Below are 12,712 nucleotides of genomic sequence, written 5' to 3'. Positions count from 1 at the left end.
AGTCGATTCTAATACCCTGCCGCCGGACTGTACTGATTTGTCTATAACTGAAAATATTTTAAGTTTAATTTATTTATCCCTTCTGTTGGCTTTAAGCATGCCCAGTCAGAGATAAATGATTACCATCTTGTTTGGGAACTTTTTATTTATTTTATAACAGGTGTTGAACAGTCGAACCAATAACGAGTTTATTACAATAATATTCAATTCAGTAGCCTTGTGATTTGGAGTCAGGGAACTTCTTGATTAAGCATTAGGACTAGCGAGCCTTCGTGTGAGGGGGCACTTTTTTATGGAACTAACCAGCACCTGCGCTACAGCATGTAAAACCATGAAAACATCTCACGGTTAACCCGACGCAAAGGATATGAATCCTTGATCCGTCAACCACTATGAACATTTTAAATCAGCACAGTAATTGATGTGATACGGGAGCAGAGTTCGTAACGACCTGCCACCGTTGAGATTCGAACTTAGGTCACATCGAGGTGAGCTCTCTATCCCTTGATCCACCTCAGCTCGTGTAAAGCGAATTGCTTCCTTTTATTTTAAATTATAACTAGGAGGCTCCGCCCCCTGCTCGCTAATGCTCGCCAACCCCCGAGATCATGCCGCGAACCATGGCTCGCTGCGCTCGCTCGCCAATGAACACAATGTTCTAGCACAAAGACATAATATATTATCATCAAAGACATAGTATTTTATCATCAAAGACATAGTATTGTACTTATGTAGAAGAATTCTACCAATGTTCTTATTGGCTTTTAAAAAAGTATATTAGCTATTTAGATTGTACATGGTGAAAAAATCAAAACATTAGCTAAATAAGAAACATATTAGCAAAATAAATTATCAAATATTGCTTCACTAATATTCTGCATTTTAAAGCGTGAAAATTCAATGCATAAATAAACGCGAAATATAAAAAAATTCAATGCATTCAATACAAACACTTAAACGTTTTTTAGACGTTTAGGTAGCTCCCAGTAGAAAAATATCAATTCAACAGCGGCCTTTTAAAGCATTCTCACTTCAATTAATTAATTAATTCCTAATTGAGTTTAAATTAAATATTGTCATGTTTTTAGTGCATGAATCTGAATTGAACAACCTGATAATGTACAGTTATGAAATTTTTATCTGGTTGCTCACTACGTGCTCTTGCGCGCCGAATCCAATCAATTAAAAATGAAAACTGTTGCCAGCGCGAGAAAAGAAATATCATCGGTTTTATTGATACATACATAAGTACGTATTAGCGTTTTATATAATATAGATATAGATAGATTGAAGCTGAGCAGCGCACCTACTTTTTGGATTTGCGGCTGTCGAACCCTTCAATGAATCATTGAGACAAACTAGACTTCGTGGAATACTTTTTGATAGAACTAACCAGTATTTGCCTGACCTGGAGAGGAAAACCACGAAAACTTCCTACAGTTAATCTGACGGCAAGGATACTCTAACCCATGAACCGTCTACTATTAAAGATATTTTACGCCAGCACTGTTGTCGGTGCAGACCGGGATAAGATTTTGCATCTACCTGCCATTGCTGGGATTCGAACCTGGGTATGCTCAAAGGGAGGCGAGTGCTCTTACACCTGAGTGATCCTGATATTACTATAAGAAACCTGATATTACTTACCTGATATTACTATAAGAAACGGGTAAGCCGCGATGGCTCAGGGGATAGAGCGTTCGCCAATGAGGCCCCAGTCGATACGAATTCCGCATCCGGCTTGCACCGACCACAGTGCTGACGTGAAATATCCTCAGTGGTAGACGGTTCATGAGTTAGAGTCCCCTTGCCGTCAGGCTAACCGTGGGAGGTTCTCGTGATCTTCCTCTCCATGTAACGCAAATATGGGTTAGCTCCATCAAAAAGTCCTCCACGAAGGCAAATTTATCCCAATACTCGATCCAGGAGTTCCCTTGTCTTCTGGATTGGGTTCAAAATTACAAGGCTAAAGAGTTGAACATTAGTAGTCGTAAACCCATAAAATTGGGTCGGCTGTTCAACGACGGTTATAAAATGAAATATAAGAAAGGAGTGATAGAATTCGCATATACACATTATAACTATTAATAAATAGTGATAGTTAGTGATGGTTTTCTGCTTTAAAAAAGGGTATAAATAAAATGTTCTATTCAGTAATTATTTGTCAATTCAAAAAATTAGCTGAATTTGATTTAAACCAAATGCTAATAAACATTCCCAATAACAGCATATTTTGTCCTTAAAACCAGAAATCTTAGAGACACTTTGTTGACGTTCGTTTAGTAACAAAAGCAAGAGTTTCGATAAAGCGAATACTGTCAAACATTGTTTTTTTTTTAAATTTGGAAGAAAAAAAAACTTGTAATCTGTTATCTTGTATTTTTTTTCTACCATGAGTTCCTTTGAAGTTTCATTTTTAAGTACTTCTTAAGTTTCCTTTCAATAAATTAGATATTTTATCTGACAGCTCAATGAAAAAAAAAAGTGTCTACAAACGTTGCGCCTGAGAAGTTTTAGTTTTTAAACTTGATCAACTCAATCTTAGTTTTTTGAGAAATATTTTAGAAGAAAAAAAAATCTGTTTCGAAGTTTTTGATGTTTTATCTTAAAAAGAATAAAAGGAAAATGCTTTAAGCCGAAAATGATTTATGTGGTTTTATGTATAAAGAACAAAAAATATCGTCAAAATAAATTTCACTTTATTATAACTTTGATGGAATCATATTTAGAATAGACTTAAATTTCCGTTTCTCGTCTTGGGTTCTCATGAAACTAAAGAAAGTATATCGATATTATGAAAATGAAAACTGATACGATGTAATTTCACATTTAAAATTACCTATTTTATCTTCTGCTGTTATCAGAATCTTTCAGCTGTGGTAAAATCTTTTACATTTCAAATATTGTTAGTAGGAGATTTTCTTTTGTGGTAACTGGTTTTCGGTTAACTATATTATTCATAGAGTTTTTCATGCTCATTCACTAATAAACAAACCAGAGCTTTAAATAAATCGATATAATCGATAATAATCGATAGAAACTGAAGCGGACTTGGTAAAAAACATCATTCGCTTCAAAAATATACAGATATAACATTCGACATGTTTATTTTATTTCACAACTGTAGTTGAACCACCAACCCAATTTTTTGGGTTTACGGCTATTAATGTTCAACTCGGTAGCCTTGTAATTTTGAACTCAATCCTGAAGACAAGGGAACTCCTGGATCAAGTATTGGAAGAATTTTGTCTTCGTGGGGGACTTTTTTTGATGGAAATAACACGCAGTTGTGTTACATGGAGAAAGAAACCACGAAAACATTCCACAGTCAGCCTGATGGCAAGGGGACTCTAACCCATGATCTGCGCACTACTAAAGATATTTTACGCCAGCACTGTGGTCGGTGCTAACCGAGTGAAGAATTCGTATCGACCAGCCATCGCTGGGATTCAAACCTGGCTCCCCTTATTGGAATGCGAACGCTCTATATCCTGAACCATCCTTCGACATGTTTGTTAAATTTTTAAAAAAAACTTCTTTAAAAGCTGTAGAAATGTACTTTTTTTATTAAAAAAAACTTTTTTCCAGAACTCTGCTAGACCTCCAAAAATTATAAATTAATTATAAAATGATTAATTACTTAGACATTGTTTCGTGAAAGAATTTCTTTAAAGAACAACTTCTCTTTGGCAAACTTTTCATTTATTTAAAATATTTTTAAACTTCCGCTGCAATAGTTTCACAAAATGGCTCTAACATTCACTCCAGAATCGAAGAATATTTCACTTTGAGTATAAAAAGGAGAAAAAGAACCGAATGCTAAACAATTTCAGAACAAATCAACGAAAAGTTTTCATTTTCCTCCAAAAGTGAGATTTAATAATTCATCAAAATAATTAATCAAAGAGATTTGCCGATAAATTATTCAGTGAGTGATTCTGTTCACAGAAAAGGAGATTAAATCTTTTTTGGAATAAGAATTTTTCTTGCTAATTAAGAATTATAAAATGCAACGGGGCAAAATAATTAATTATACACGCGTCCAGAGATTTTGAAATTTGTCTGAACTTTTATTTTACTGATTTGCATATTTGAATAAAACTTAAAGAACTTAACGAACTTAATGACACTATTCAGTCGTTTCATCGCAACACTTTTAAAAATATTTAAATCAATGGAACGTGAGATAGGTGTCAAATTTATTTGCAATTGAAAATGAAAATACTTTTTTTAAATGTATACGAATTAGAAAAAGCTTTATTTCGATTTGCCGTGCTATTTAAAAACACCATAAGGTTAAAAATATATTAAAAGTGTTTTCAAGTTTTTTTCGTCGAAGAAAATTAAAAACCTTCATTTTAAGTGCTTTACACCTTAGGGCAATGAAGCTATGATTTTAAACTATATATATCATCTTCCCATAAAAAATTATTTTATCTTTAAAACGAACAAATAGTTTAAACATTTTAACCGATATTAACTTATTTCAAAGAATACTAATTTAGCGATATTTTTTAATCTAGATTAAAATTGTCATAATCAATTTATAATTCTAAATTTTGGCAAATTTTTGGAAGTTCAAAATGTAGAGAAAACATGGAAAAACTACAAAACAATAAAAAAAGGGAAAAGGAAATTAATAAAAATCCAGAAAATAAAAGATGTTATCTTTTCATCAGCTCACACGATCATATGCGCAAAAAGGAGTGCTTTCTAACATTGTATCAACATATCCAAAGCAAAATATATCAATACAATAGTGTGAGGAGCACAAAAATTTACAAAAAAATCACAACAAATAAAATAGAACACATTAAGTAAAAATATCACGTTAAGACAGAAAATAAAATCTAAAGAAAAAAACAGAATAAAATATAAAACGAAATCTATAAAGTGAGTAGTGAATTCAAATGAATTTACATGAATTATTGTTTCGCTTAATTTTCTTCTTTTTTTTCCTTTTTGTATTTATCTATTATGCTATATATATATATATATATAGAGAGAGAGAGAGAGAGAGAGAGATACATAGCCGTTGTTGAACAGCCGACCCAATTTCAAGTTTGCGACTATCATCTACGTAGCCTTGAAATTTTGAACCCAATCCAGAAGACAAGGAAAATCTTGGATCAAGTATTGGAAGATATTTGCCCTCGCAAGGACTTATTGATGGAATTGAACCTCATTGTGACATGGAGAGGAAAACTACGAAAACTTCCCCCGGCTAGCCCAAGGCATGGAAACCTTATCCCATGGTCTACCACCTACCACTGAGGATATTTTTACGTCAGCCCTGTGGTCAGTACGAGCCGGATGGATGCAGAATTCGTTTCAAACAGCCATTGCTGGAATTCGAACCCGGGCACCTCATGGGAAGGTCGAAAGCTCCATTCCTCGGGCCACTATGGTTCAATGCAGTGTTGTTTTAACTTTTTAAGAAGTAAGAAATTAAATCACATATTTTTTTAATTTTCTCAAAACTGGGTGTTTTTTCATGTTTTGCACAATTTTCAGAATACGCATAGATAATAGATGAGAAAAACTTGACTTACCAGTCGTGTTGCAAACTCAAAATAGTTGCGAAAACATATATTATTCGGCGCAGCATATTAGTCACAAAAAAACGTTATTTTTTTGTTATAACAGGTCAATCGAAAAATCTCTTAAATACAGAAATAGAAGATTAACAGATAAAAAAAAAAAGAAAAACCGAATGATCAATACAGTTAAAACTGATGAGTAGACAAAACTAATTCCTCAAAAAAAATGCATTTCTGCAACAGCCCGCTGTTGGCCAGCGTGATCATGGAGATGAAAACCCCACAATTTCGTGACCAACGGTTGGATTGTGGCAATGTGGTCAGTATCGCGTACAGGGCATACACGCTACGTGGATTTCAAGCTGCCACTGAGGATAAAATCAAAAGTAAATGAAAAACAATTTCCTTGAAGGAAAAATTATTTAAATTAAAACACTGTAAAAAATACCCGTTTTTTTACCGAATTTCTCTGTATATTTGACGGTTTAAAGCTGTTTCATTGACAAAATGGGTTTCCTCTGTTTTCATCCTGATCATAAACAAATTAAAATTGTACCATCAGTTCAAACTCTAGTTTTTACCGTGCAGTTTTGCATACAGCACTGTAACATTATTTTGTTACAAATCATTTTACGATTATTTTCTTTTCTTCAATTATTTTATAGTTTTGCACATAATATAAGTAAAACTACATTATGACTTTATTTTCAAATTGATACTCTACGTCATTATTATATGATACTTCTTTAGATATAATTTTAGATATAAGTTGGCAAACAATTTTGTATGGGTAGACCACTACAGTTTTAAGCGCTTTCACACTTAAGTACTATTTTAATATATAAGATTTTTCAGATAAAAACAAATTAAAATTTTTCTTCATACTGAGACTCCGAGCTGCAGTAGCTCAGGGGACTAAGCCCTCGCCCCCCATGAAGGGACTCAAGTACGGATCTCGGAGTTGACCAAGTAAGCGAAAATCGGATTATTAGATCAAAATGTATTCTTAGTCAATCATTTTGTCTACCTTAGTATCATTTTGACCACCATAAAATAATGCCAAAAATAGTTTTGCAAGTTCCGAAACCAAACAAACTAGATATTAAACACAGTCTTCATGAATATACCCCCTTATTAATTAAAATAAATATTAAAACCATGTTTATTAACAAGTTTAAATGCTCATATAAGCAAGGTCTAACAATTTCTATTAGTTTTTTTCTCTTAAAAATACAAAGAGTAATGTAATTAATAAAATATTTTCAATTTCACACGATGAACAGAAACCACTTCATCTTTAAAACTCCTTGCAATACAATTTTATTAATCTTTTTGAAAAATTTATTTTATTTTTTCAGCCATACATGTACAGTAATTAGTGTGATATACTTTGAACGGAAAATCATTTTGTGCACTAAATTCAGTGTTACAAGTTCATTTTACGTACAAACCTATGACTCTTCATTTTGCAAATCAATCAATAAAATGAATCGGCGTCTTATAAATGCTATAACCCAAAACGTCTTTCAACTTTCCCAGCAAAATTTCTCTAAGTTTTTCAGAAAAATGGTTTTTAACAACATCCTTATTAAATGTTCTTCCAGCTTGCATAGACGGAGCATCAGCGATGATATGTGCCACCTTAACCGTAATCTTCCCCACATTATTGATTTTCAAGTCCAGCATACTAGGTATGTTATCCTTAACTGTAGTCGTGATTTTGACGTCAAGTCTTGTATCATCTATAAGAGCGACGATGTCAAAAGCGGATGTTGTGTCTCCGTTATGTGACTCGGCAGTATACAAGAACTTAAGTCTGGGAAATCCAAGATAGCAGATGAAAGTTATGTTTGAAGATCTCAAAACTGGATGTGAGCAGTCATGCATGCGTTTGAGTTTGGTCAGATTATCCAGATGGCCATCCCTGAGTAGAAGATAGTTGTCTGTCGCGTTTGAAACGTACACATTATCTATGCGATCGTCGGAGATGGAATCTTTAAAGCTTAATTTGCTGTATTCGGCCTCTAACTGAAATCTGTTTTCTAGAACACTGCCGATGTAGCTGTTTGCATCTTCTTTGGAATGAACGAGTTCCCCTGAAAATAATTTATTGAAAAAGCATATATTAAACAAAATCCAATGCACTGGGGAAAAAATTTAGTGCATATTCATCAAAATTGGTGGCAAATACTTTACACCAAAGAAGTGCAGTGAACCACCGCAAATAACCTTTGTTCTTGGTATTTTATTATATCAAGAACCAAGGATAGTTTATAGAGTTGTGAAACATCAAGAATGTTTTTAAATTACTTGGCATAAATTAGTTGTCCGCGTTTTTAGTATTTAGCAACACTTAACTTTATAATTGCTGTAAGATATGATACACACATTGTAAAAAATTTATTTTCCTATTACACCAAAAATTGTGGCAAATACTTCACACCAAAGTAGTGCAGTAAAATACCACAGATAACTTTTGGTTTTCTAAAAATTGTGGCAATTGTTTACACCGAAGTAGTGTAGGGAAACACCACAAATAACTTTTGGTTCTTGGTATTTCACTGCATCAAGAACCAAGGATAGTTCCTAGAGTAGTGAAACATCAAGAATATGTTCGTATTACTTGGCGTAATTTAGTTCTCACCATTTTTAGTATTTAGCAGCATTGAAATTTATAATTATTGCAAAATATGATACACACACTGTAAAAAATGTATCGTAATTCCACACCAAAAATTCTGAAAAGGTAAAAACAAATTCTGTACCTTCAGACCGAAAATTGTGGCAACTACTTTACACGAAAGCAGTACAATAAAACACCACAAAGAACTTTTGGTTTTAGGTATTTCATTACATCAAGAACCAAGGATAGTTCCTAGAGTAGTGAAACATCAAGAATATGTTTTGTATTACTTGGCGTAAAGTAGCTGTCACCATTTTTAAAATTGGACAGCATTAAAATTTATGACTACAGTACGATATGCTACGCACACCGTAATAACATTTTAACGTGTACTTGCCACCATTTTTGGTGCTGAGGTAAACTGAATACATTTTTAAGCACGGGTCTGTAATAAATGTACAAAAATATATAAAATTGACAAAATAACAGTTGTTCAAAAGAATTAGTGCAAAAATATTGCTAAAATTATACTTGTTTTTTTAAAAGAATTTTTTTGCAATGAAGTCATAAATTGACTCCATAATTGATGATACGGCTATCGAAACGTACATCAATCTTGAACCTTCGGAGCAGCTTAGTGGTATCACCATCTTCAACGACTGCAGGTCTGCCTTACAGGCCCTCAGCAAAGGTACCTCAAGCCTTGTCCTGAATATCATAGAACAACTTGGACAACTTCAGCGTCTCCGGAAAAATTGCTTCTTGCAGTGGATTCCCGCCCATGTGAACCTAGAGTTCAATGAAATAGCTGATTCCTTGGCTAAATTTGCCAGAGATCTAAATCAAAATTCAATCCCAACCACGTTGGCAGATGCAAATGCTTTTGCAAAGTCAAGACTATTCACCCCTTTAAAAATCAAAGCCCACGATCAAATAACTAATCTTGACATCGATAGGAAGACAGCCACTACTCTCATCAGACTAAGAACAAAACATCATAAAAACATGAAAATTTCTACAGATAAGACTAGAAAATATCAAAACTGTGGCAACTGTCTTAATGTGGAACTGACACCATATCATGTTTTTAACTGCCCTGCAGTCGCTGCAGGCCTTCACCTCTTAAACTACCCCACAGAAGAGGATTTGTATTTTTTAATGCCATAGAAATAACAAAAACTGTTCAAGCACACCATGAAATATGATTCAATAGAGGATACGACACCAACCATAATTGATGATTCATAATTGATAAATTGAAACCATAATTGATGAAACCATAAATTGACCATGAAAATATGTGCTGTGAGTAAATAAACAAACAAAAATAAATAATAAGAAAAAACTAACAGTGAAAAAGAAAAGAAGAAACTATGGCTACATGCACTGTATAAAATTTAAATTTACCTCAATACTAAAAACGGCTGCATTTGTAAATCGAAATATTTTACAGCGTATAAGAGTCATTAAAGTTATTTTTAAGATGCACTATAAAGTTTTAATCATTAATTTAGGATGCATACATACACTAAATTTAAAAGTGAAATTAGTTTGCTAATCAAGCATACGCACAGCACAAAGAGGATACAGGGATGAATTTGAACTAGGCCTAACGGAGCAGAAATGAAATCTTATACAATTATAGATACATTTAACAAATATATAGAAATTAAAATTTTTAAATAAGAATATTGTCAATGAAGATAAAGGTGTCAAGGGCGAAACCGTCATTTAAAAAATATCTTTAGTCTTGAGAGCAAAACTATTTTCAAATTTGAAATCTGCACGCGGGAATTATGTAGGTAGGTACATTATTTACGTCGCAATAGATGACTTACTGGCGAGTGTCTGGGTAACATCCCTGAGGATGATCCGAAGACATGCCATCACAATTTGATCCTCCGCAGAGGAGATGGCTTCCTTGCCTTGGTAGTTCCACTACCTGCATGCGAAATTGAGCACTTTACGGTAGAACACTTTAATGTGGACCGATACCGTACATCCTCGATCCCTACGCAGGCTGATCAAAGTGGTCACTCACCAGATTATTGACCACAACCAATGATACTTGACTTCTGTATTCTGCTGGGAACCGTGTCCTTACAGTAGTCAACTGCGGGACCACACGAATTAGGAAAAATCAAGTATGTATTTGCATAAATGCAACAAAACATTTGTTCCTCCGTTTAATTCATAGAAGGGGACTGAAAATTCACCAAAAAAATTAATACAATATATAGCGAACGGGACATGATGCATCGGTCGTTTTAATGTACGAGTGGCTGTAACGGGAGTCGTACTAAAGAGAGGAGACTACAATGTGTTTAAGAGTAAATATAGTGCCACTAAAATATAGTTGGCATTAAAATAAAATTGCGTATATGGTATAGCAGTAGAAATTTATGTATTGGAAGGGTCTATTTTTTTACATTAATTTCAGCGTTGAACAGCCAACTCAATTTTTGGTTTGACACTAACGTTCAACTCCGTAGCCTTGTAATTTTTAACCAATCCAGAAGACAAGGAAACTCCTGGATCAGTACCCTCAGATATTGATTTGTTATGGGAACATAGAGGATTTCGCGACTCGACAGATTTAACGTACATCAGTAACCATTTACTGCACGGGGAGACTCCGGCCTCCCGGGATCAAACCCACGACCTCTTGGACATGGGTTCATGCAATAGGGTCTCGATAAAGAACGTTGACTGCAGTAACTTTTTTATCAAAAATTATTAGGAAAAAAACTGACCTATAAGAACATCGCCTTCGGTTGTAGTAACTTCAAGATCTCCGATGTCTAGGTCAAACTTCTCGAGAGAAAACGGCTTTTCTTTCATCCTCTCCATCATAAGTGTCTTCATCTGAACTTCAACCAATTTTTCGGTCAACGCTTTGAAAAACAGCGCGACGTTTGTCTTCGTCGGTTCTTCCATCCACCCTAAAAATCGCATCCCTTCAACTTCAAGCGTCATGTTACTGATATAATCCACATTCAGATCTTCTAAAATTGATTCTTTGCCACCGGCATCCAATGAGATACCAGTACTCAAAAACACCTTTGAAGTGACCCCTTTTCCAGACACGGCTTTGTTGATGTTTATTGCCTTCACGGAGCCTGTGAAATTGAAAAACATCTTTTCGATTTCCAATTCGGCGCTCACTTTTAGCCTCCCTTGTTCGAATGACAGATAACAGGAGGACACGCGATGGAGGTTTCGTAGACCGCTTATGTATCCTTCTGTCAGCTTGGCCTCACCTTTGAAGTCAATGAATACAACCTTCTTGTGAAATGTTAAGAGACTCTCGTTGATTGGATGAGGGTCGAAATAGTCGCCATTTTCTTCCAGGACATCCTGGATCATTGAGTCGATGTAGTTGTTGCAGCTCAAGATGGCTTCTTTATAACCACCACCTGCTAAATTAAGAAAATTGTTTAATATTGCAATATTTTTTTTAAGAAATATCAGGAATTCAATTTATATATAATGTAAAATGCATTAAAATCATTGTAATTATTAAGGTAATCAATTAAAATGATGAATAACACTGGGGAACAATTTGTTTATTTTCCTGTTTGTTGAATGAAATTTTTCTAACGGATCTATGTATCTTTTTACATTAATGATATCAAATCTGCAATCGGTTTTTCTTCCCAAGCTGCAGTTTTTTTAATGACATTCTTAGTCTCTTTTTTTATCTTTTTTATAAGGAAAACTAAGGGAGTTATATCTCATCATGAAGATTAAAATTGCGTAAGAACATATATACATGGAAATGTCGTCACACACCTGTAGTGCATCTACCACTACAAAAGTACAATTCCAATTCACTAGTATATAAGACATGTTAACTCGATTCTAAGTTGGGGTACCTTTTCCTAGATGAATGTTGACGTTGTCGATAGCTACCTTTTTCACACACCTCAAGAGGCCTATTAAGAATTGTTTCTTTGTGTGCTTCTAAATAAGTCAGAGAAATAGGACAGAGTTTCCTGACAGAGAGAGCTAACATATTCGGGCATGCGTTTGGATGCAATTTTAATACTGATGATGTGAATTAACTCCCCTAAAAGTTTTTTTTTATTTCTAATGAGATGCATAATCGGTCTTTCCGATGAGCAGACCTAGTGCGTTCTCTAGTGGTGGTATCCCCTCTTTCAGGACCACCACAATGGGTGAGATACCGTTCGTCATGTTAATTTGGACGTCTAGTTTCTGCCACACTAGATGGCAGCACCGAGACTCTATTTGTATGCTAAAGTGCACAAGGAATTTAATTTTGCCGGAAATGCCAAGAGTCAATAAGGCACTCCAGGGATCTTTTACATGCCGCATAATCATACGACATGGCCGCTGAGGATTTTCTGCATCCCGAAAATCCGGTGTCTGGGCCGGGGATCGCCCCTAGAACATTTATGCGATCCCTTGTTGTATACAGCGTTTTTAAACTTGCGCATTTCCATTAAAAATAGACTAAATATGATATTTAAAAAAAATATCTGCAGCTTTAGGGGCAAAACTAATTTCAGATTTGAAATCCCAACAC

At 34.4% G+C, this 12,712-nt stretch overlaps 1 protein-coding gene across 6 annotated transcripts in view; it reads right to left on the bottom strand.

Moving 5' to 3' along the window:
* Positions 1–6,816: 6,816 nt before the first annotated feature.
* LOC107452524 (uncharacterized) overlaps positions 6,817–12,712 on the bottom strand; it is a 69,146-nt gene continuing 63,250 nt past the window's right edge. For 3 of the 6 annotated variants that reach the window (XM_071185162.1, XM_071185163.1, XM_043044189.2), the window contains exons 3-4: positions 10,917–11,582; positions 6,817–7,636 (exon numbers count right to left, since the gene is read on the bottom strand). In XM_071185162.1, the coding sequence (XP_071041263.1) occupies positions 7,014–7,636; positions 10,917–11,582 (1,289 nt within the window). In that variant the 3' untranslated portion in view covers positions 6,817–7,013. The remainder of the gene's footprint in view (positions 7,637–10,916; positions 11,583–12,712) is intronic. The other 3 variants (XM_071185165.1, XM_071185164.1, XM_016069016.3) reach the window with 1 other exon arrangement.

Source organism: Parasteatoda tepidariorum, chromosome 9, assembly GCF_043381705.1.
Source record: "Parasteatoda tepidariorum isolate YZ-2023 chromosome 9, CAS_Ptep_4.0, whole genome shotgun sequence".
NCBI classification, from domain to species: Eukaryota; Metazoa; Arthropoda; class Arachnida; order Araneae; family Theridiidae; genus Parasteatoda; species Parasteatoda tepidariorum.
The sequence above is the reverse complement of the archived record's forward strand: the minus strand, read 5'-3'. Positions and strand labels throughout refer to the sequence as shown.